Source organism: Ruditapes philippinarum, unplaced genomic scaffold, assembly GCF_026571515.1.
Source record: "Ruditapes philippinarum isolate M1 unplaced genomic scaffold, ASM2657151v2 ctg741_1_1_1_1, whole genome shotgun sequence".
In the NCBI taxonomy this organism is placed as follows: Eukaryota; Metazoa; Mollusca; class Bivalvia; order Venerida; family Veneridae; genus Ruditapes; species Ruditapes philippinarum.
Genome location: NW_026867313.1, coordinates 64,521 through 85,250, shown reverse-complemented (window position 1 = coordinate 85,250; position 20,730 = coordinate 64,521). Strand labels below are relative to the sequence as shown.

General features: G+C 33.1%; 1 protein-coding gene across 1 annotated transcript in view; it reads right to left on the bottom strand.

The window, feature by feature from the left end:
- Positions 1-20,730, bottom strand: part of LOC132735673 (cilia- and flagella-associated protein 54-like) — a gene marked incomplete at its 5' end in the record, with an annotated part of 102,448 nt that overhangs the window by 17,341 nt on the left and 64,377 nt on the right. The window contains 17 exon segments of the mRNA XM_060722656.1: positions 1,311-1,513; positions 5,011-5,034; positions 6,108-6,288; positions 6,699-6,863; positions 9,315-9,473; positions 11,514-11,549; positions 12,502-12,653; positions 13,363-13,514; positions 14,796-15,059; positions 15,490-15,690; positions 16,226-16,292; positions 16,751-17,012; positions 17,470-17,655; positions 18,007-18,410; positions 19,115-19,344; positions 19,722-19,961; positions 20,363-20,556. Coding sequence (XP_060578639.1) covers positions 1,311-1,513; positions 5,011-5,034; positions 6,108-6,288; positions 6,699-6,863; positions 9,315-9,473; positions 11,514-11,549; positions 12,502-12,653; positions 13,363-13,514; positions 14,796-15,059; positions 15,490-15,690; positions 16,226-16,292; positions 16,751-17,012; positions 17,470-17,655; positions 18,007-18,410; positions 19,115-19,344; positions 19,722-19,961; positions 20,363-20,556 — 3,120 coding nt within the window.

Here is a 20,730-nt window from a genome sequence, read left to right as displayed (position 1 = left end):
ATCTTGACCTTTGACCTGCTGACCTCAAAGTCAATAGGGGTCATCTACTAATCATGACTAACCTCAATGCCAAATATGAAGACTATGGGTCAAAGGAATCTTAAGTTATTGGGCGGACAAGCTTTTTGAAGTCAAGGCCCCTGTGACCTTGACCTTTGACCTGGTGACCTCAAAATCAATAGGGGTCATCTACTAATCATGACTAACCCCCATGCCAAATATCAGACTGTGAGTCAAAGGAATCTTAAGAAATTGGGTGGACAAGTATTTTTTTAATCAAGGCCCCTGTGACCTTGACCTTTGACCTGGTGACCTCAAAATCAATAGGGGTCATCTACTAATCATGACTAACCCCCATGCCAAATATGACGACTGTGAGTCAAAGGAATCTTAAGTAATTGGGTGGACAAACTTTTTTTAATCAAGGCCACTGTGACCTTGACCTTTCAATGTCTTCTTCCTATCATGACTAACCTCCATGCCAAATATGAAGACTGTGGGTCAAAGGAATCTTAAGTTATTGGGCGGACAAGCTTTTTTGAAGTCAAGGCCCCTGTGACCTTGACCTTTGACCTGGTGACCTCAAAATCAATAGGGGTCATCTACTAATCATGACTAACCTCCATGCCAAATATGAAGACTGTAGGTCAAAGGAATCTTAAGTTATTGGGCGGACAAGCTTTTTGAAGTCAAGGCCCCTGTGACCTTGACCTTTGACCTAGTGACCTCAAAATCAATAGGGGTCATCTACTAATCATGACTAACCTCCATGCCAAATATGAAGACTAAGGGTCCAAGGAATCTTTAGTTATTGGGCGGACAAGAAAAAACCGACAGACGGACGGCCGGACGGACAGCCGGACGGACGGACAAGCTGATTCCAGTATACCCCCCTTACAACTTTGTTGTGCGGGGGTATAAAAATATTTATTTTAATACATAATAATAATAATACAATTCTAGGTACATTGTATACCATACACTTATTGCCAAGTCTTAGGCTATAATCCAAGGTCAAATTTTGTCAAATATCTTCACTGGAAATTCTTTCTGAACTAAAATTTTCAAAGCATTTTAAAAATTGATAGAAAGACTTGTTCCCTGCTGCATTTGAATTTTATAAATTTTCAAACAATTTTGTAATGATGTTACATTACAATGATCTCTTTCTAATCACCATCACAATTTTGTGAAATATTACAGATTTTTCTAAAAATACTATTAAATGACCTTGAACTTTGACCTGATCTTGAGTATTGACAAAATAAGGAATGCTCTTATTAACTTTATTTTGAAGAGTACATTTATACCTTTAACATCACCCATGCCTCTGATCTCCATCATAAGACTCTGGACCAAGGAAGATCTGCATGAGAGCCATAGCCGGGCATCAAGCCGAGATCTAGACTGGAAATTCTGATACTGAAACTGGCTGTTTTCCGGCTCACTCAGCTTGATAAAGAATGTTGGTTTCTTCCTGTGACTGTCTCCATGACTCTTCAATGATGAAGGCCTGAAAAGTAAAGTTTTAAACTTATGAGCTTGAACTTTTGCTCAAGGTTTTGCCAAAGTATTGATTTTATTGGTTTTGTTTTACAATCTGTATAGGCTAAACTATTTCCATTTTCATTACTTTTTTTCACATAACTAACAAAAAATTATAACAACACATTTATATATACAACACATTTATATATGTGTCATCCTGACAAACTAGAATTATACAAATTAACAATAAATTCCCCTGCTTCAAAATAATATGTTCTTAACAAAATGACCATAACTCCATACAAAATAGGATAGCCATAACTCCTTACAAAAGAACTACTATATCAAATTAGAGGGCAAACTTTTTGTTCTTATACATTTGTACATAGACACAATATACTGCATCATTTGTTTCAATTTTTTACATCAAATTTCTGTCAATAACAAATCATGCAAAAACTGTTTTAGTTCCAAAGTAAAATGATAAAATTTGCAATCATGCTGTTAACAATACACAAGAAATCTGCATTTTCATTTTCTCCTCTCCTAAAACAAAAATGACAGTTTCCTTGTACAAGACCTGTAGACCTCTCGTCACAAAAAAACTTAGTATTTCTGAAAAGCAGAAAACTAGGAAAAGTGTAATTATTTGAAAATATAAAGCATTTTATAAAAGAGCATTGACAAATAGGGAAAACAAAATGAAACAGACAAACAAACAGAAGAACAGAACAGACCACACATTTTAGTTATTCTTATTTACTACTATTTGTAGGGGATGCTTGTTTGGGATTTAAATTCAAATTACTGAATTCTTTACATTTATTATTCAAACAATACATGTATGTCTACAACTAATGTAGATTTTTACTGTTATGGCAATGTGTTTATGTGTAATACTGTGCCCATGTGTAATAAAATATGTGATACTGTATCTATGTGCACAAATTTGTCTTATGTGTAATACTGTTTCTATTTGTAACACTGTGTCTATGTGCAATACTGTTTCTATATGTAATACTGTGTTTATGTGTAATACTGTGTCTATGTGTAATTTTGTGTCAATGTGTAATACTGTGTCTATGTGCAATACTGTGTCTATATGTAATACTGTGTTTATGTGTAATACTGTGTCTATATATAATATTGTGTCTATGTGTAATACTGCATCTATGTGAAATACTGTGTCTATAAGTAATACTGTGTTTATGTGTAATATTGTATCTATGTGTAATACTGTGTCTATGTGCAATACTGTATCTATATGTTATACTGTGTCTATGTGTAATACTGGGTCTAAGTGTAATACTGTGTCTATGTGTAACACTGTGTCTATGTGTAACACTTTGTCTATGTGTATTACTGTGTCTATGTGTAATACTGTTTCTATGTGTAATATTGTGCTTATAATGTAATAATGTGTATATATAATTATATTACTCTGTCTATTTGTTAAATACTGTGTCTATGTGTAATACATAATACTATACATAACACTGAGTCTAATAGTAATACTGTGTCTGTGTGTAATAGTGTTTACGTGTAATAATGAGTCTATGCATAATGCTAAAATGAGTAACATTATCAATGTGTAAAATTTGTCATATGGCACAGAATTATGAAGAACCCTTTTGGCTTATATATAGTCAATGATTAGTTATAAATTTAGATGGAACAGTTCCTTTATCTCAGTCAGATTCACAGCAGGTACCATACTTACGTGCTAAACATCCAGTCAAAACTTAAACTGCTGTAAACACCAACAATTTAAATTTTATAGAACTTTGCATTTAAGTTATTCCAAATACCAGAAACATCTGAAAATTATGCAGAAGTCCAATCACCTTACTGAAGTACTCTCTATGTCCCTACAATGTCGTCCATGATCCAAATAAACTCTCATAACAAGAGGTGCATTAATTGGAGAAGGGGGGAGTGCTTATTACAGGTTTTATGGTACATGTGACGTCATTTGAACAAAGTGGTATCTGTTCATTAAAACTCATTGGAACACTTATTATAGCTTTTATGGTACATGTTATTTGAACTGAGTGGTATTAATTTTGTTCATTGAAATGCAATGGAGCATTTATTAATGGTCTTATGGTACACATTGTATTTGACCGTTTATAAAAAATAATTGAAACACTAAACACAAATCTTATGGTACATGTTACATGTTATTTGAACTAAGTGGTATTTGTTCATTAAAATTTAATAGAATATTTATTATGGATCTTATGGTACATATTATTTGAACTAAGTGGTATTTGGTTGGAACACTTTTTATAGATTTTATGATACATAGAGCTATTTAACACAACAGAGTTGTAACTTGTCCAAATTCATGGAGTTACAATGATAATGCATAAAGTCCTTGCTGTAAAAATATTGAAGTCTGACAATACAAGAATTAGATAAGGGTGCAATCAACAAAACAAATGTGCATATTAAAGTTTTTTAGTAACAAATATTGACAATTAGGGAAGACATGAAATGAAATAAAATTTCTATGAAAGCAAAAAAGGTAGGCTTGGCCAGAGTCGCTCACCTGTCTGAAATATTTCAGAACAAATGTTTCACTGAGAACTGTTTTACAACATTTCTTTCATTTTTCAAGGTATATAAAAAAGATACTACACTTGAACTTGATAAGTGATGCAACATTCAGAAGCTTAAAAGTTAAATTTCAAATGTACAGCAAAACATTTCTTTGCACTCCTGGGCCCTAACATGAATCATGGGCATATTTTTATGCTGTCTGTTTATTTTTCTAGAGACAAATGTAACCCTTGCCTAATCTTTCACATTTGGAGATGTTCATACATCTTTGACAAATTGAAATATGACCAAGAACCTTAAAAGTCAATGTCTAATAATGTACACCAAATCCTCCTTCAACTTCTGTTAAATTTGTTTTTTTTCACCGAGATATCATTAAATTTCAGCCAGTTAAAAGAACTTAAAACAATCCTTATACCATTATATATCACTTAGGAACAGTCCATTTATGTTTTATGGGGTTTCAACACAAAAAAGGCTAAAATTCTAAAAATTACTATAAGACTGTATAGAGTTTTGACAGGTCAGGTTGCACAAATAAACAGACTGGCTTGGCTTATTATACTGGCTGCAGGTTTGGCCGTTATTGAGATAAATATTGGCAGAGCAAAGAGCAATGGCGGGAAACAGACATTCAGTGATCACAATTATTTTCAGTGGAAATAACTTAGGGTGAGCTGAAAACACATCTACTTCTATTACATATGTGGTTGGATCTATTGCTAAGGCCAGACCAAACTTAGCTTTTGTTCATCAGATTTGACAAGTAAAGAATGTATCTGATTTAACAATTTGACTTTAAAACTTGAATGAACAAAATAATAAATTAATTTATTTTTATCAGTATTCACTTTCTTGTCAAATCTACAAGATTACATTCAAGTATACTCTGGAGGACTGAAAATAATCTGATGAACAAATAAGTTTAGAATTTGGTGTGGCCTAGGTTAAGAAAAATACCTTCTTTCAAATACTTGAGACTCCCTGTAACAAGTTATGACAATACAATTTGGAATAAGTTGTTGTCACATAAATATTGTATGAACCTTTTAACATAATACATGATACACAAAAAACAACAGATAAACCTCAGTGAAAACAAAGACATCTTCTATGTTGTGTTCAATGTTCACATATGAGCCACGTCATGACAGACCCAACGCAATGCGTTTGCGACCAGCATGGATACAGACCAGCCTGCGCATCCACGCAGTCTGATCAGGATCCATGCTGTTCGCTTACAAACCCTATTACAAGTAGAGAAACTGACAGCGAACAGCATGGATCCTGATCAGACTGCGCGGATGCGCAGGCTGGTCTGGATACATGCTGGTCGCAAACGCATTACGTTGGTTTTGTCATGACGCGGCTCATATAATTTTTTCTTAGATTCTCAAGATCTGATGATCTCATAATCAGGTACCATGATAATAAAATGCTTAAGAAACATTTGTTTTGATTGTTTTATCTTGGAACACAAAAACATGAAACGAAGCTTTCCAAAAAGAAGACCTAAAAATCCTTCTGATATGTGTATTTTCCATATTATATGTGTATTTTACTTCTTCATTCAGCTTATTTTTGAAAACTGGACTTGTCCAACTTTTAGAAGCAATCAGACATGTTAAAAAAATAAATCTAATGTCTTAGCAAAGAAATAATGGATGAAAAAATCAGATTAGTATGTAATTCCTGTCACTTATGACATCAGTTTATGACATCATATACCAAGATTTATCTGTTTTAATGACATCACAATTAATAATACAGAAACATCATATAACATGGTAAACTGCACATTCAGCAAACAACATTTAGTCAATCTGTTTACAAAAATCAACTAACAAGACATGTGTACTGAGAGTATAAAGGGGGAACAAGTGCGAGTCCCATGCAACATAACATGTACATTTGTAATATAATTCCTGTTTGATAATTCACATCATAGGAATGTGCTCATGCAGGTTGTTTTAAATGACAGTGTAAAAATGAATACAGTTTTAACTTCTAATTGCTGATGAAAATTTTCTAATAAGTAAAAAACTTTGTTAAAATACCTTGGTGGGTGGGGAATGAATTTTTTCTTGCGGAACAAATGCGACGACTGAAGAAGTTTCAGTGAAGACAAAACAATTCTAGCTGCCATCGGAGCATGATGTTTCTGTCTGGCTATAGCAGCTTGTTCCAGTTTACATAGCACCACAAGTTCCAGTTCTGCCGCTGACAGCTCATCTAATTCTGTAACAATTGATAATACTCTATGTGTTCGTACTTCAATTTTTATAAAATTCTTGTACGTTTTTACTTTATGTGATCGTACTGATTCATTTTTTAAATATTTCTTTTACAAGGTTTTAAGTCACACCAACACCCTAAAGGTCATATGGCGATTTTTTTGTTTCAGCGCTGGAGAAATATCTTTAGCATCCTTATGTGCATTATAACAGCTCAAGTGGTCAACCAAGTGTAGTCATCCTATTCAGTATGCCAATCTTTGAATGTGATAAATCAAAACTTTCTATTAATCACAGCTTGAAAATATTTAGGTAATGATTCATAACAATTTTTTTTTAAACATAGCAAAAACTGTGGTCAATCAAACAATAAAAAATAAATAGTTTATTATTTAAGAAGCCGAATGAACTTACTTCCTCCTTCAAGTTCGGCATTCTCTAGTATGACATCGGCAATTGTTCCAGCCATCTGATCAGCAATCACCAGTAATGTCCCCTTAATGAACTCCAGATTCACAGGCTTCTTGGCCCCTGAGAAACGTTTTGTGATCCAAACGGTCTGCTCCGTCTCATCTCGAGCTGAAATTAACAAGTAAGATAATGTTCAATTACAATAGATGTCGTCAAAACATCAAAAGTTTTTCACTTGCACCAATGAATTAAGCACATTTTGTTCGTATATATGAATATCTAAATTTTCAAACAATTGTTTAATAGACTACGGTCTTCTTTAATAACTTTAACAGAAAATAATAAACCACATAATTTATCTTACAACTTCCAATCCAGCTTTAGAAAATTATTTTAAATCTTACTTTTCAATTTTCTTCCTGTATAAATAAAAAATCTTTATCACTTAATGTTAAACTGAAGTCATAGAAATGACTTTGTTTTTATTTAGCCATACTAATACTTAATTCAGGAACATTATTGTTGTTGTTCTTGTTTTTGTTGAATAAAATATTACAAAATATACTTATTACAGGAAACAATATCTAAGCATTAAGAATTAAGCTTTTTGTATTATATTAAATTTTGCATGGGAATTAATCATGTAATATTAAGACAGGGGAGGGGGTAGCTATTTAAATATTGAATGCAAAAAAGATAAAGAGATAGGCTGACACAAAATATAAACAATAATAAAAGAAGATCACCCGCAGGAAAACAAGTCATATCACTACTTTAATGAAGAAAAGTAAAAAACTGAAATTTTTTAAGAGCATATGCACATGAACCCCTACCACGCTAATTATCTTACATAGACCCAAGTTGATCTTTTAATTTGGGCAAAACCATTTATTGATTTTAGGTAAAATTTCAAAATATATACTGACGGAATCGGGACCAGTGCAGACCATAATCTGACGGCAGGTAAATGGCTGCTATAATCTTGGTCTGCACTGGTTGCATGGGCAGAATCTGTCACCATCAGTACACTAAGGGTTTAATATTATTGAAACATAATAGTCATGACCCAAATAGGGCTTGAACCCAAAGCCATAGACAGACACCTTAATCACAAGACCAACACTTCCCTTTATTCATGTATTTTGAACAGAAAACGCCTTAGATTCTAATTTATTTCTATTCACTTCAAATGAATTATAATGGAAATTTTAATAAAGTAAATACAGAATGTTAGTATCAAACCAGCATTAGGTAAACTGGTATTTAGATACTTTTTATTCTTTTTTTTGGTTTGTTTTCAAGTAGCACTGACACTGTGAAGGTCATATGGCTTATTCTCTTTTACTGGAGGAAAAAGACCCCTGGTGCCTTTCCATGCATTGCAAGTGGGCACCTGAGTACATGAGTACCACCATCATTCAGTACATGAGCACCACCATCATTCTATAAGAATTTATTTATAAACCTATATAATCAAACCAAGACAGAATATTCAATTAGGAAGGTTATTGGATCAAAGCAAAGCAATAGAAAGCTTTTTGTAAATACTACAGTAATTGATAAATACATATTCATATCAATTAATTTCATATTTTATTGTTTTGTTTTCAATTTCTATATAGTGATCAAGGAATGTTTTGGGATTATGTATTAACAAAATGGCAACTGAGATCTGTATCACATATGCTCAAAAAATCTATAATATTTCATGTTCAGATTTGAAATTTAAAATGTAACATTAATGCTACTTATTCAAAGAAAATGATATAAATTTATCTTCACATTTAATTACTTGTACTTGAAACAATTACTATCGTGAACAACCACAAGGATTCCCAGCATACATAATGTCAAATTTTATTTTAATGCAACAAAAGTTGAAATATTTTTCAAGCTGTTAACATTGAACTAGTTTTCTGTATTAGTAGTTTGGTACTGTTTGCTTTTTTCTTGGTTTCATGCCAAATTTAACACATTATTTTTTGGTCAAAATCACTTAAGTATGTCTAGAGCCCCTAAATCTGACAAAAACGAAATTTATTGACCTTTGCCACCAGTATAGAACCAGGCCAGCCTACATATCCGTGCAGTCTGACCGAAGCTCTATACTGTTGGTCGCTCAAATTTTTTCTATTTTTATATTAACATTTCATTAAAGTTGAAACTGTTCCAAATAAAAGCTGAACTGAACAATAATTTCATTACAGAAATTAACCAGGTTTAAGGTTAAATATTTATAAATAACCACACAGCACCCATGCAATGTTGCTCAATGCCTGATTATACCTGCAAAAAGGTGAAGTGATGAAAAATGTGAAACAATGTGTATAAAATGTGAAAATTATATGAAATCTACAAAATAACATAAATTAAAGGTTTTAATATAAAGGCTACAGGGATGAGGGAATTCACACTGGATTCATGCAGTTGCAACTCCATGCCAGCGTCTAGACGTGCCTGCAAAGTTAGGATGAAAACATGTGAAAATGTGAAGAAGAAAAAATCACCCAAGTGCTGTGAGAGAAAAAAATGTGAAAATGTCAAGAATATTGTGAAATCTACACAGTGATAATGTATCAGTCTAGTATTAAGAATGGTGACACAGTCTGCGGGTTATACTTGATCCAGATTGTCCTCCATTAGAACTTGTCTCTGAGAAAGCCTTATCGTCGACATCTTCATCATTATCCCCCTTTTCAACATCTATATGTAAATCTTTCTTTTTGTCCTTTGTGGCAGTTGTTTTCTCAGAAACTTCAGTTATAGTGTCTATTTCTCCTGTAATGGCAATTTCAGTTATGTTGTCAATACCTCCTGTAGCTATTAATCTTTGTTTATGCCTGGCCATGAGGTTATGAAACCTTTTTCTGAGCTAAGTCATAAATCTCAAGCTTGTTATTGGTTGGTGTACCTGCTGTACCCGTTTCTGACCAATCAAATACATGAGATTTCTTATTAACCATACAAACAACAAATATATAGTTACAATTGTAGAGAACAATGATCAAATAGTTCAGCCGAGAATAAATAACCAATATGAAATATATATTTTATCAACACATGAGATATTTTGCTTGCCATTTATGTTACATTTTATATGACATAATCATAATTCATTAAATCTTTATACATGTAAAGTTCAACCCATTTCTGGGAAATAAAAGTTGAAACTTAATTTAGCTACAGGACATTAAAACTGTATATCTCTATAGAACAGTTTTTGGACAAATTCTTTAGGCAAATATGATGATTCAATAAACATGAACTTGTACCAGAAACATTCGGTTCAGTACTTTTCTCCGTTTGAAGTCTCAAAAACTTGTAAATAAACCAAATCACGACATTTTTTTTTTCTTTACAGCAATGATGACATAAGCCAGATGTCATAACAAACCATTATACATGTAATACCTAAAAGGAAGCTTTGTTAATAAATGAGCCGTGCCATGACAAAACCAACATAATGGGTTTGTGACCAGCATGGATCCAGACCAGCCTGCGCATCCGCGCAGTCTGATCTGGATCCATGCAGTTCACTTACCAACCCTATTACAAGTAGGAAAACTGATAGCGAACAGCATGGATCCTGATCAGACTGCACGGATGCGCAGGCTGGTCTGGATCCATGCTGGTCGCAAACGTACTATGTTAGTTTTGTCATGTCATGGCTTAAATGTACATATTTAAGATATCTATCTAGGGTATTGAAACAAAAACAACTATGGTATGTAAAAATTTATGGCTCAGTTTAAAGGAGTCTGCTCATGAAGATAATGGGATGGGCAACATCTAAGCCTCCTAGATTCAGCAGCTTTAGTAGACTAAGTTATGGTATTCAATCTTCAACAAATCAAATCTTTGATGACAAGAATATAATATATGTTATAATACTGCATGTTTGTAATGTCAATTTTCATTGGATAATCTTGACGTTTACATAGTTTTATATACACATCTGCTATCAATTTATGAAGAAATCTCACTTTTTTCTCTAAAAAAAAAAATGCTTTCTCTATTGTCAATTTGTAATAAATATTTCTGAGAAAATTATATGGCCGTAAATTATAAATGGTTGTTTGCAATATTAGTAACCCCGAGCCACTATATAATCTCCAAACAACAGTTTATATATAGCCATATAACCTGTCAAAAATCTTTATATCTAACACATTGTAGTATAAATACAAGTCAAATGCTGAGATGAAATAGGGGACAGTGTTCTACTGCTGCCACATAGCACTTAAAACCTGCTTTTTTGTAAGAGCAAATATTCTTAAAAAAGGGGAGAAAAAGCTAAATAACTTAAAAAGTAATTTTTTTTATATCATATTAATACAGATGAAAAAGACAAGATCATTTCAATGCAAGATTTGTTTACAAGAATGAAAACAGTAAATAGTTGCTATAGAAACATTGTTAAATGAATACAGTTAATTTTCAAGATTTCATATGATATTATGGAAGTAAATAATAAGTTTATATATTGATTTTGTAAGGAAGATTGTATTATATTACAGATTGTGTTATCATTATGAGTATGAAAGAGTTGTGAAATGAGCCGTGCCATGACAAAACAAACATAATGGGTTTGTGACCAGCATGGATCCAGACCAGCCTGCGCATCCGCGCAGTCTGATCAGGATCCATGCTATTCGCTTTCAGTTTCTGTACTTGTTATAGGGTTTGTAAGCGAACAGCATGGATCCTGATCAGACTGTGCGGATGCGCAGGCTGATCTGGATCCATGCTGGTCGCAAACCCATTATGTTGGTTTTGTCATGGCACGGCTCAAATGTTGTTACACATGCTCTTACTTACTGTCAATGTCATCGCAAGAATCTTGCAATATTTCATCTGCAGAGTGAAAATATCGGAACTTTACTTGTAAGACAAATGTTTATTTTGTATACCGGTAAGTTAAACACCACTAAATATAAATTTGGAAATGGGGTAGCTTCCAAATTGTTATCATTTAGTCAGGACCCACTGACATTTTCTCAGGTTTAACAAAACTAATGCTTTATTATGAAGTATTTGGTAATTTTACAGCCTTGTAGAGATAGGCAACACTGACCATACAAAACTTGTCAAGCCAATATATTATTTTCACCTTTGTATCTATATTTTATAGGAATTATTTTTGAAAAGAAAATATATTTCCTGAAGAAAAAAAATTCTGTGTACATGTATGTTAAAATTTCTTTTCATATCATTAAAGCAGCACACCTCCAGACTCATGCTAATTTTCATGAAAAAATTGAAAATGTATTTAAAAGTACAATATTGTTAAGTAACAAAAAGGAAGCAATTTACACATTACAAACATCACTCACAACTCGAGTAAATTACAAAAATCAGGTCAAAATATTCGAAAATAGCCTTTTGTAATGCAGAAGAAATATGATTAGTAATACTGAAAAATCAATCATTAATCGCACATAACATGTAAGTTGTTACTTAAAGCTTGAATCTTTTTATTTTTCCTAAAGTCTTAGTACATTTTTCTCAGGTTTGATTTTATCGAAATATTTGGCTCGTCTGGTAAGGCATGCTGCTTTAATCATATTTGAACAAGCATTTATAAAGTTACAAAAGGAAAAGTTCAGACAGGACATAGATTATTATTTCAAAATAAGACGAACACTTACATATATAATCAATGGGCAACAATAACTCAAAACATTTTATATCACACTAAACAAATTAAAGAACCCTGAAACTGTTAGGATAAACCAATCACGTTTGTAATTGGAAAAAAACAAAACAACATAAACTTTTCAAATAAACCAATGAAAAACTTGCTTACCATTTTTGTCAGATTTAGATGCTTTGACCGATGGCTTTTTCGGTTTTGACGAAGGGGTGTCCTGACCTTTAATACCCTGAATGCCGAGAGTGCCAGCTCTTGATATTGTGCTGATAGTGTGCTGCTTCAAGGCACTTCCGCCTTCTGGTAAACTGTGTGAAATAGAAATAGTGAAAATTTTAATCTATACAAACTAAAAATATACACATTTAACTAAATGTACATATACAGCTCTTTTCTATGATTTAAGGTTTAACCTCATTAAGTGGCAATGCTTTTTAGTGAAAAGGATAACCAAATAAGCCACTGCTTGTGAAATGTCATTGGATTTCATAACTAAATTTGTATCTGATAACCAAGCTGAAATTTTGGGTTATAATGAAATTCTTGATCAATATTTTGAATTGAAACTCCTTTAACTAGCAGGGTCTTATCAGTACAAAAACATTGTACATTAAATAGAATAAAGGTTAACCCATAATCTGCTTAATTTCTTAAATGGACTTGTCCAGCTTCAATTTTTGAAACACTGTTCTGTATTTATTTTGGGAATATAAAGATGGAAATTTGAAGTTAAATAGCCAGCGGTTTTAGAAGAATAATTAGAAAATTTATCTATTATAGAGTGTCTTGCAATACATACATACATACATACATACAGTTCAAACAATATAAAACAAACTTAAAATAAAATCCCATGGCCCCACGGAGCTATAAGCCACCGTTTATAGATATAGAATCTGGTCAGACTGTACCAATGTGCAGGCTGGCATGGCTTTATACTGGTGGCAAAGACTAATCACTTTTTGTTCCTGCAGTTTAAGGGTAAAGTCTTTAATAATAAATGTATCAATAACTTACAGGACATCTTCAATGTTTGGAAGGACTGGCAAGGTTTGTGCCAGACACACAAACAGATGGGCTTGAACCAGAGACAGGTGGCAGGTCTGGTGTGGTCCATATAACATACCAAGGTTGGAGGACAATCTCTTGTCTAGAACATTCTCTAAAAGCTGGAAAAGTAAATAAATTATTTCTTACAATTTAAATTTACAAGTTTAAACTACACATGATTATGAAAATACGCAACTCCAGTAGACAGCAGTAATAACTTATGGCCTTGTTTACATTTCAGTGATCATACCTGTATATAAAAGGCAACCTAATACCGTATAAGTACTTTTTTCTGCGGGAACTTTATTTCTGCCTTTTCTGCGGTTTATAACGACACCGCAGATTTAAAAACTGCAGAAAATTAAGCCTTTTGCTATGTCTACATGTATGTTGGAATATGTCAACTACCAGTATTTTATAATTACATTACCATGTACCGTTATCAGCTTTTTTAGATGGGAAGTTTTCTTTATGTATCCATCATGAATAAAATATTAGAATAAAAGTTACTTTACTTGTTCTTTTTGTTTAAAAAAATATCATGTTTGTATGATTTTCGCTCACCCTAAGCTTGATTTATATTAAAATAAAACTGTTATAGTTTGACAGGTGCAATAAACATAACCTTTTGTATTTGTACAATATTTTGTGTCTACGTGCGATTTTACCATAGTTTATTTTTCACACTTCATATTTATACACATGCAGTATTACAATTAATTGTTGTCATTGCACGTTGTTGATTTTTGTTTTTTAATGTTTATATACTGAAACATGGTGATTACGATGAGCACACATTATAAGTCGTCTGCATGTTTACCGGAAGTAATGTACATGTTACATCAACAAATCTTGAAATGTTGTCTGTTTGTATCAGTTAATTTTGTAAAAATATCTTAATTTAAACGCAGAAATAAAAAACATCAATGCGAGAATGATGACACCGCAGAAATAAGATACGCAGAAATTTAAAACCCCTTATTTTAACCAAAATCGCAGAATATTAAGCCCGCAAAATAAGTTCTTCTACGGTATTACAAAAAGACACTTCCAAATTTGGTCATGCCATTTACATCAGACTGCAATACATTATTTTTTTCATAAGAGAATATTAAGGACAAACTGTTATGAATTTCTTATATTACAGTATTGCTTTGGAGAAGGAAATTCCTATTTACTATAAATAAAATCAGATAGTAACAAAATTAAGACTGTCTGTAAAGGGATGTCCTTGTAACACAGTGTTAACTGTACCTACATGCTTTTAATGCCATACTGTATTTAATTTTCTCAAGGTGTTCTTCAGCATATGTTACTACCTAACATCTGTATCATTTTTATATTCTAATTGTCAGAGCATTGTAAAAATCTAAAACTAAATAAAATTTTGAAAATCTTACTTTCAGATTACTTGGTTCAGTTAGGGGTTTACTGGTGTTGAACTTTAGAGGTAAGACCTTCGACTCGACCTGTCTAAAGCTGCTGTCCCCAGTGTGGGGCAGCCTCTCCCCATGTAGAAGCCTCTGTAGAACTTGCAGAGCCTCAGAGAACAGACTCAGGTCTGACAGGACGCGGCACTTGAGGATTCTACCATCTACTGTCCTCTGTAGGTCTCGACAAACAAATGTAGCAAAATACTGGTTCAAGGTCAGCAAGGGAAGAACCTGAGAGAAATACAAATATTAAACAATGTTCAACAAACAGCTTTATAAAATAAAGAAAATATACAAAATTATATATTCTGTAAATCTACTCTTAATTTATTTCAAATTTTAATCACATTTTTAAGAAACTATTTTCTTTAAAAAAACATTTTTTCCTGGTTTGTTTTTAAGTTATTCTGACATTGTAAGTTCACTGGGGACCATCTCCCTTTTAAAATGGAGAAAGACCTAGTATACCCTTCCAAGAACATTTCAGGCCCAAGCTAGCACTCTAGTACAACCACAACCTTTATAAGCTGCCTCACATATAAGAATTCAAAATCTCATGTAGAACTCAAACCTTCAGTCAACAATTGAATTCAGGGAAGCTTCATACAAACTAACATAATAATACATGTAACTGAAAAGCATTTTTCAAAGTGAAACTTACAAATAGGTTGTGATGACCTCTGGCAAGTTCTTCAATGACCCAACGTAATGCAGCAAGTACCTGTCTACCATCAGCTCGGAACTTTTCCGATAACAAGTCTACCCCAGGGATCAGATTTGTCACCTCACACCCCTCTCCCACCTCATACATGGCATAATCACGATCTGCAAGTGGGTGGGGTAAAGATGCTCTAAATATAGCCTGAAATGAAATAAAAATATTTTACCTCCTCCATAATCTTCACTTGATTCTACAATGGCGAGCAAATGGATATATGCCTTGTTTGCAAAAATATCATCACAAAAAATGTGATAATTCCTTTTGCTTGCACTTACACATGTTTTGTTTGTTTTGGGTTTTACGTCACATCAACACAGTATAGGTCATATCGCGACGTTCCAGCTTTACTGGTGGAGGAAGACCTCAGGTGCCCTTCCGTGCATTATTTCAGGCACGAACGGGCACCTGAGTAGAACCACCGACGTTCCATAAGCTAGCTGGATAGCTTCCTCACATGAAAGAATCCAAAGTCCCTGTCAGGATTCAAACCCACAGCGGTGAGGGGCAAGTGGTTTGAAGTCAACAATCTTTACCACTCGGCCATGGATGCCCCACTTACACATGTATATTTACTAAAGAATAACATGAAATAGATATGTAAATTAAAGCCAAAACCAAATAGTCTACTAAGATTAACTAACAGGCTGACAAGCTTTTATATCAAGTTTAACTTTACCTTAAACAAGTATCCAGATAAAAAGCAACACTCTGTTCTGAGCCCAAGGTCAGAGGTCAAAATGAACCTGAAAGTATAGCACAACAAATAAAAATGTTCCAGGTCCCAAAGTTAAGTATTTTCTTGCCAACTTTTTGTTACTGAGAAAGAAATGAACACAAAAGAAAGACAATACTTCAAGTAAGAGATTTATTCTTTATGATCAAAAGAAAAAAAAATCAAAACATTCTTTGTATTCGTTAGACAGTTTGATTAGAAACAATTTGAATAGTTTCTGATATAGGATTTAAGTTTTAATATGGAGTTTTAAATTTTACAACAGGTGTAATGAGTAACTAATGGTTTTAAAGTTATGTTATCAACAAGGTATTGCATTCTTAAATAACTCAATGATAAATACAGTGACGCAAGATTTTGTCATAAGTAGAGTTAACAGAAAATTAATGACTACTGGATTTCAAAAATGGGCATAAATCACTAGTGTCATCAAAATTCTGCAAATAAATCATGTATTTGTACACCTACTGAGCTATATTAGATGTGAGGATTGCAGATAACACGCAACCCCAAATACCACATCGCTGAAGAAGTTCCGCGCTAATATCAGACGCATCTTTGAATAGGTCTCGCCACGAGTGCAACACGTCATCGGCACTCAAAATAAGTTCCAAGGCTGTAGTCCACCATTTGTATGCTGCTCGCAGGTTACCACAATGGTAGTGAAGATTGCCTGTTTCATGCATGGCTTGAGCCGCAAGATCTCGTGCATTCTTTGCTAATAGCATTTCTAGGGGAAAAATAGAATTAAATAAGATAATGTCAGTTCTTCTCAATATTCTGGTATACAAATGTCATTATTATTTTTTGTAAATAAAATCATTCATTTTTATATTTAAACATTTTAATTAAGGTTAAGCATTTGCGATTTACATAAATCATTCCAAAGTCTATCAGTTTCTAATCATTATAAACCAGTCAAAACCAAGCAATCCCTTTTTAAATGATTTAGGCAAATTTTATTTTAAATTTCACAAGACATGACAATATTGTGTTTTTTTTAAATACATTAAGCATCTGTACCAAGCTGTTTCAATCTAAACAAATGACTAAACCAACACTTGTCTCATATATATCAAATGGATCGAAAAGTCATCTTCTTTAACAGTTGAATATGTAGACTGAGATTCCAGTTGTAAAAACCTTAAACCGTTCAGTAAATTCAGAAGAATTACTAGATGATTTACCTATAGTCTTCTCATATGAAGTAATCACAGTTCCTATCTGAGATCTAGGAATTGGCGCAGTCTGAACGTCAGATGGATCTAAGTACTCTTCCCGACTGATATCTGGTGGCATAGTCGGCTGTGGTCGAGCCGTGTTGGGAATAAAATCAACACGAGACGGCTGTCTACTTAATGCTGCCTCTGACACTGAAAATAATCAGTGTTAATATTAAATGGTAAATTATTACAAAATTTCAAAACAATTCTTCAGAGACTGAAGTCAAGCATTGCCTGTATAAAAGGAATTCAACACAGCTGCCTTCTTAACACACCAATGTCACAGTACAATATAGATAAAAATACCCTGGTAACTTGCCTGGAGTTGCCTATTAGGCTTATATTATTATATCTTCTTTTAACTTTAGTAACGTTTTTTTCCCACTTAAGTTTGAAAAATGAAAAAAAACTGCTGAATTTATCATCAAAATACTGACTTTTCCTTTAACTAAAAGCATAAATTAATATGAGAAAATTCACTTTTAGACAAGTCACACTTACTGTTTTGTTGATTGGCTAGATAAAGCACCATAAGTTTACGGCTGTGCTGTAGAGCCCTGGACGTATACTGAGACTTGTCAAAGGCGTCGTACAATACCGACAGACTGTATGGCACGTCTAGTGGCACCGATACATTCTTCAGAGCATCTTTACTTGTATAGAGACCATGTCCGAGGGGGTCAATACCCGCACCTGCCGGGACTGGTGGTAAGTTACTCTTATCAATGACAAGTTCCAGCTGTTGGGTCAGGTATGTTTTTGCAGTGATGACAGAGTTTAGCTTGTACATGAGCTGTTGGTAGTGAGGCTGTGGTGGTGATTTACCGCCAAGTTCTTGAATACCCTCGGTCAGTTTTCGCTGTGCCTGAACCAATAATGGAATAACCTGCTCTGCATATCGCTCACTGAAATAAGAAAAGTAGAGTAAATACCAGGGTTTTTTTCCAGGATTTTGGGAACATGACCCATATCAATGGAATTGGGAATTTCAGTGATGTTTTGATAAAAATTGGGAAAAATGCATTAATTTTTGCAGTAATTACATAAATGTAAAGAATCACTGTCTAGGATGCCATCTTCAAACATTTGAGCATTCAGTTGGGAATATGACTGATATAAAAATAAGCCCAAAAAAATCCTGAATACACAACTTTCTTCAAAGCACATGATATTGTCATTATTTTCATTACTATAAAAGATTGAAATTTTTCTGTGTAAACTGTATGCTTCATGTGAGGGCTTATCACTTGAAAATACACATGTCTGTCGGTATAAAAGAAGGATCTAAAAGTATGTTATAATCACTCTATATTTCTAAACTAATTTATTTCTTATACATAACTTTACAATAAGGATACAGATTTTTGGCATGTTAAAATTAAGGCCCAGAATAAATAGTTGTAAGAAAATATAGCCAAATCCAATATAGTTATATAACAAAAGGCCATATAACCTTTCAAAATTTATTATAATATATTATACTGCACAATTGCTTCAACTCATTTAAATTGAGTGTATAAAAGAAATACATTGTAGTAGCCTTTCAAATGCCCAATGAAAATATAAGTTACAGACATGCAGTATTATAATAGTGCTAAATAAAGCTTACTTGGTAAGGGCGTTAAACTTGAGAGCTATATCCACAAGTTTCTCCCATTTCTCCTCATAGTAAAGGATTTCTAACACTCTTAGTACCAGTCTCCTGACGAACCTCACATCTACAACAGACTGGTCATCTGTTGGATCTTCAAATTTTAGACTGGCACCACCAGTTTCATTAAGCACACTACCAGTCCAGGAATCAAAATACTCTCCAAGCTTTTTTCCCTTTGCTTTTGCCTGAAACATATTAATGAAGAAAATTAACATATTTTTTTGAAAAGGAACTTAATATTTCCTAAATCTCAAGCTCAGCCAACTAAATAAGAACCATAGTGTGTTTGGTCTACATACCCTGGATATGTGTGTTCATGTCCTGAGTAAGACAAGTTTAATGTATGACGTTGGTTGACTAAAATATGACTTATACCATTCATTATTCACAATGACTTCTGCTTATTTACATAGAATATTTGAAATGGAAAAAGTTAGCTTGAAATAGCTGAACAAAAATGATTACATGTAGTTCTAATACAGAGAAAACATGTAAGGGAACTGCCTAGAGGTAGATGACTGAGAAACTATTCAAAATGCAAAGAACAATTATACAAACCAACCTTTGCTGTTTGTGCCTGCATGTCAAACTGTAACTGAGTCATCATATCTAGGAGACAGTCGGCCGCTACATGTAATGGTTTCCACGCCTTTGATCTGATCTCGTCTATGGTGAGTAAACCATTATCTGCATCACTGATTGACGGTGTATATGCTCGTAACAAGGCAGTGTGAGCACTGTTCCATAATGCCCTAGCAGCATTCTGTAATAAAGTCCAGTACTGTCCTCTGTGTGCTAAAACCTGTAAAAACAAATGACATGAAAATACTTCAAATTTGTTTTATACTGTCAAGTTACAATTTCTTCATTTATTATGAAATATGATATCACCCTTAACATTAAATTTTGTACTCCGCAAATAAAATTTTTCTTATCTGAAATTAAATTTGGTCAATGTTTTGCTTTTTTTCATTTTTGCAAAGAAGAAATTAGTTTGTTATTGAATTCAACTGTGGTTGTTTTATAAATAATTTCCTTTAGAACTAACAAATCAAATGGTAAAACAAAACTGCCATTTCATTCAAACTCTTTCTAGATTTGTAGATAACTATCTCTCTGCTAGAACAGTAATCATGAAATTGAAACTATTAAATTGATGGCAAAAAAAACAAAACAACCCCAGTTAGAATTCTATAAACTTACCACTGCTTTCTTGAAGTATTCAAAAGATTTGCTTATAAAATCAAGGGTTTCTTCTGCACTGAGAAGGGCTTTATCAGCCTGCTGTTCCTGTGTTTTCTGTACATGAAGTCTTGAAGTACTCAAGTCTGAACGGTAAGTTCTAGGCGTGTCCTCGATGATAGGCGGTTCCGTGAACATTGGGGGAGGCGGAGCTCCTGCAATTTTTTAACAATTTTTTTTAAAATACTTTGTATTTTGTCTTTGTAAAACATGGTAAAACAGAATATAACATAGAACATAAAGTCCGGTCATTTATTGTATAGAACCAAACTAAACTCTCTCATAGTTTGGCAAAACCATTTTATTAATTTATTACGATAAGGAGTAAA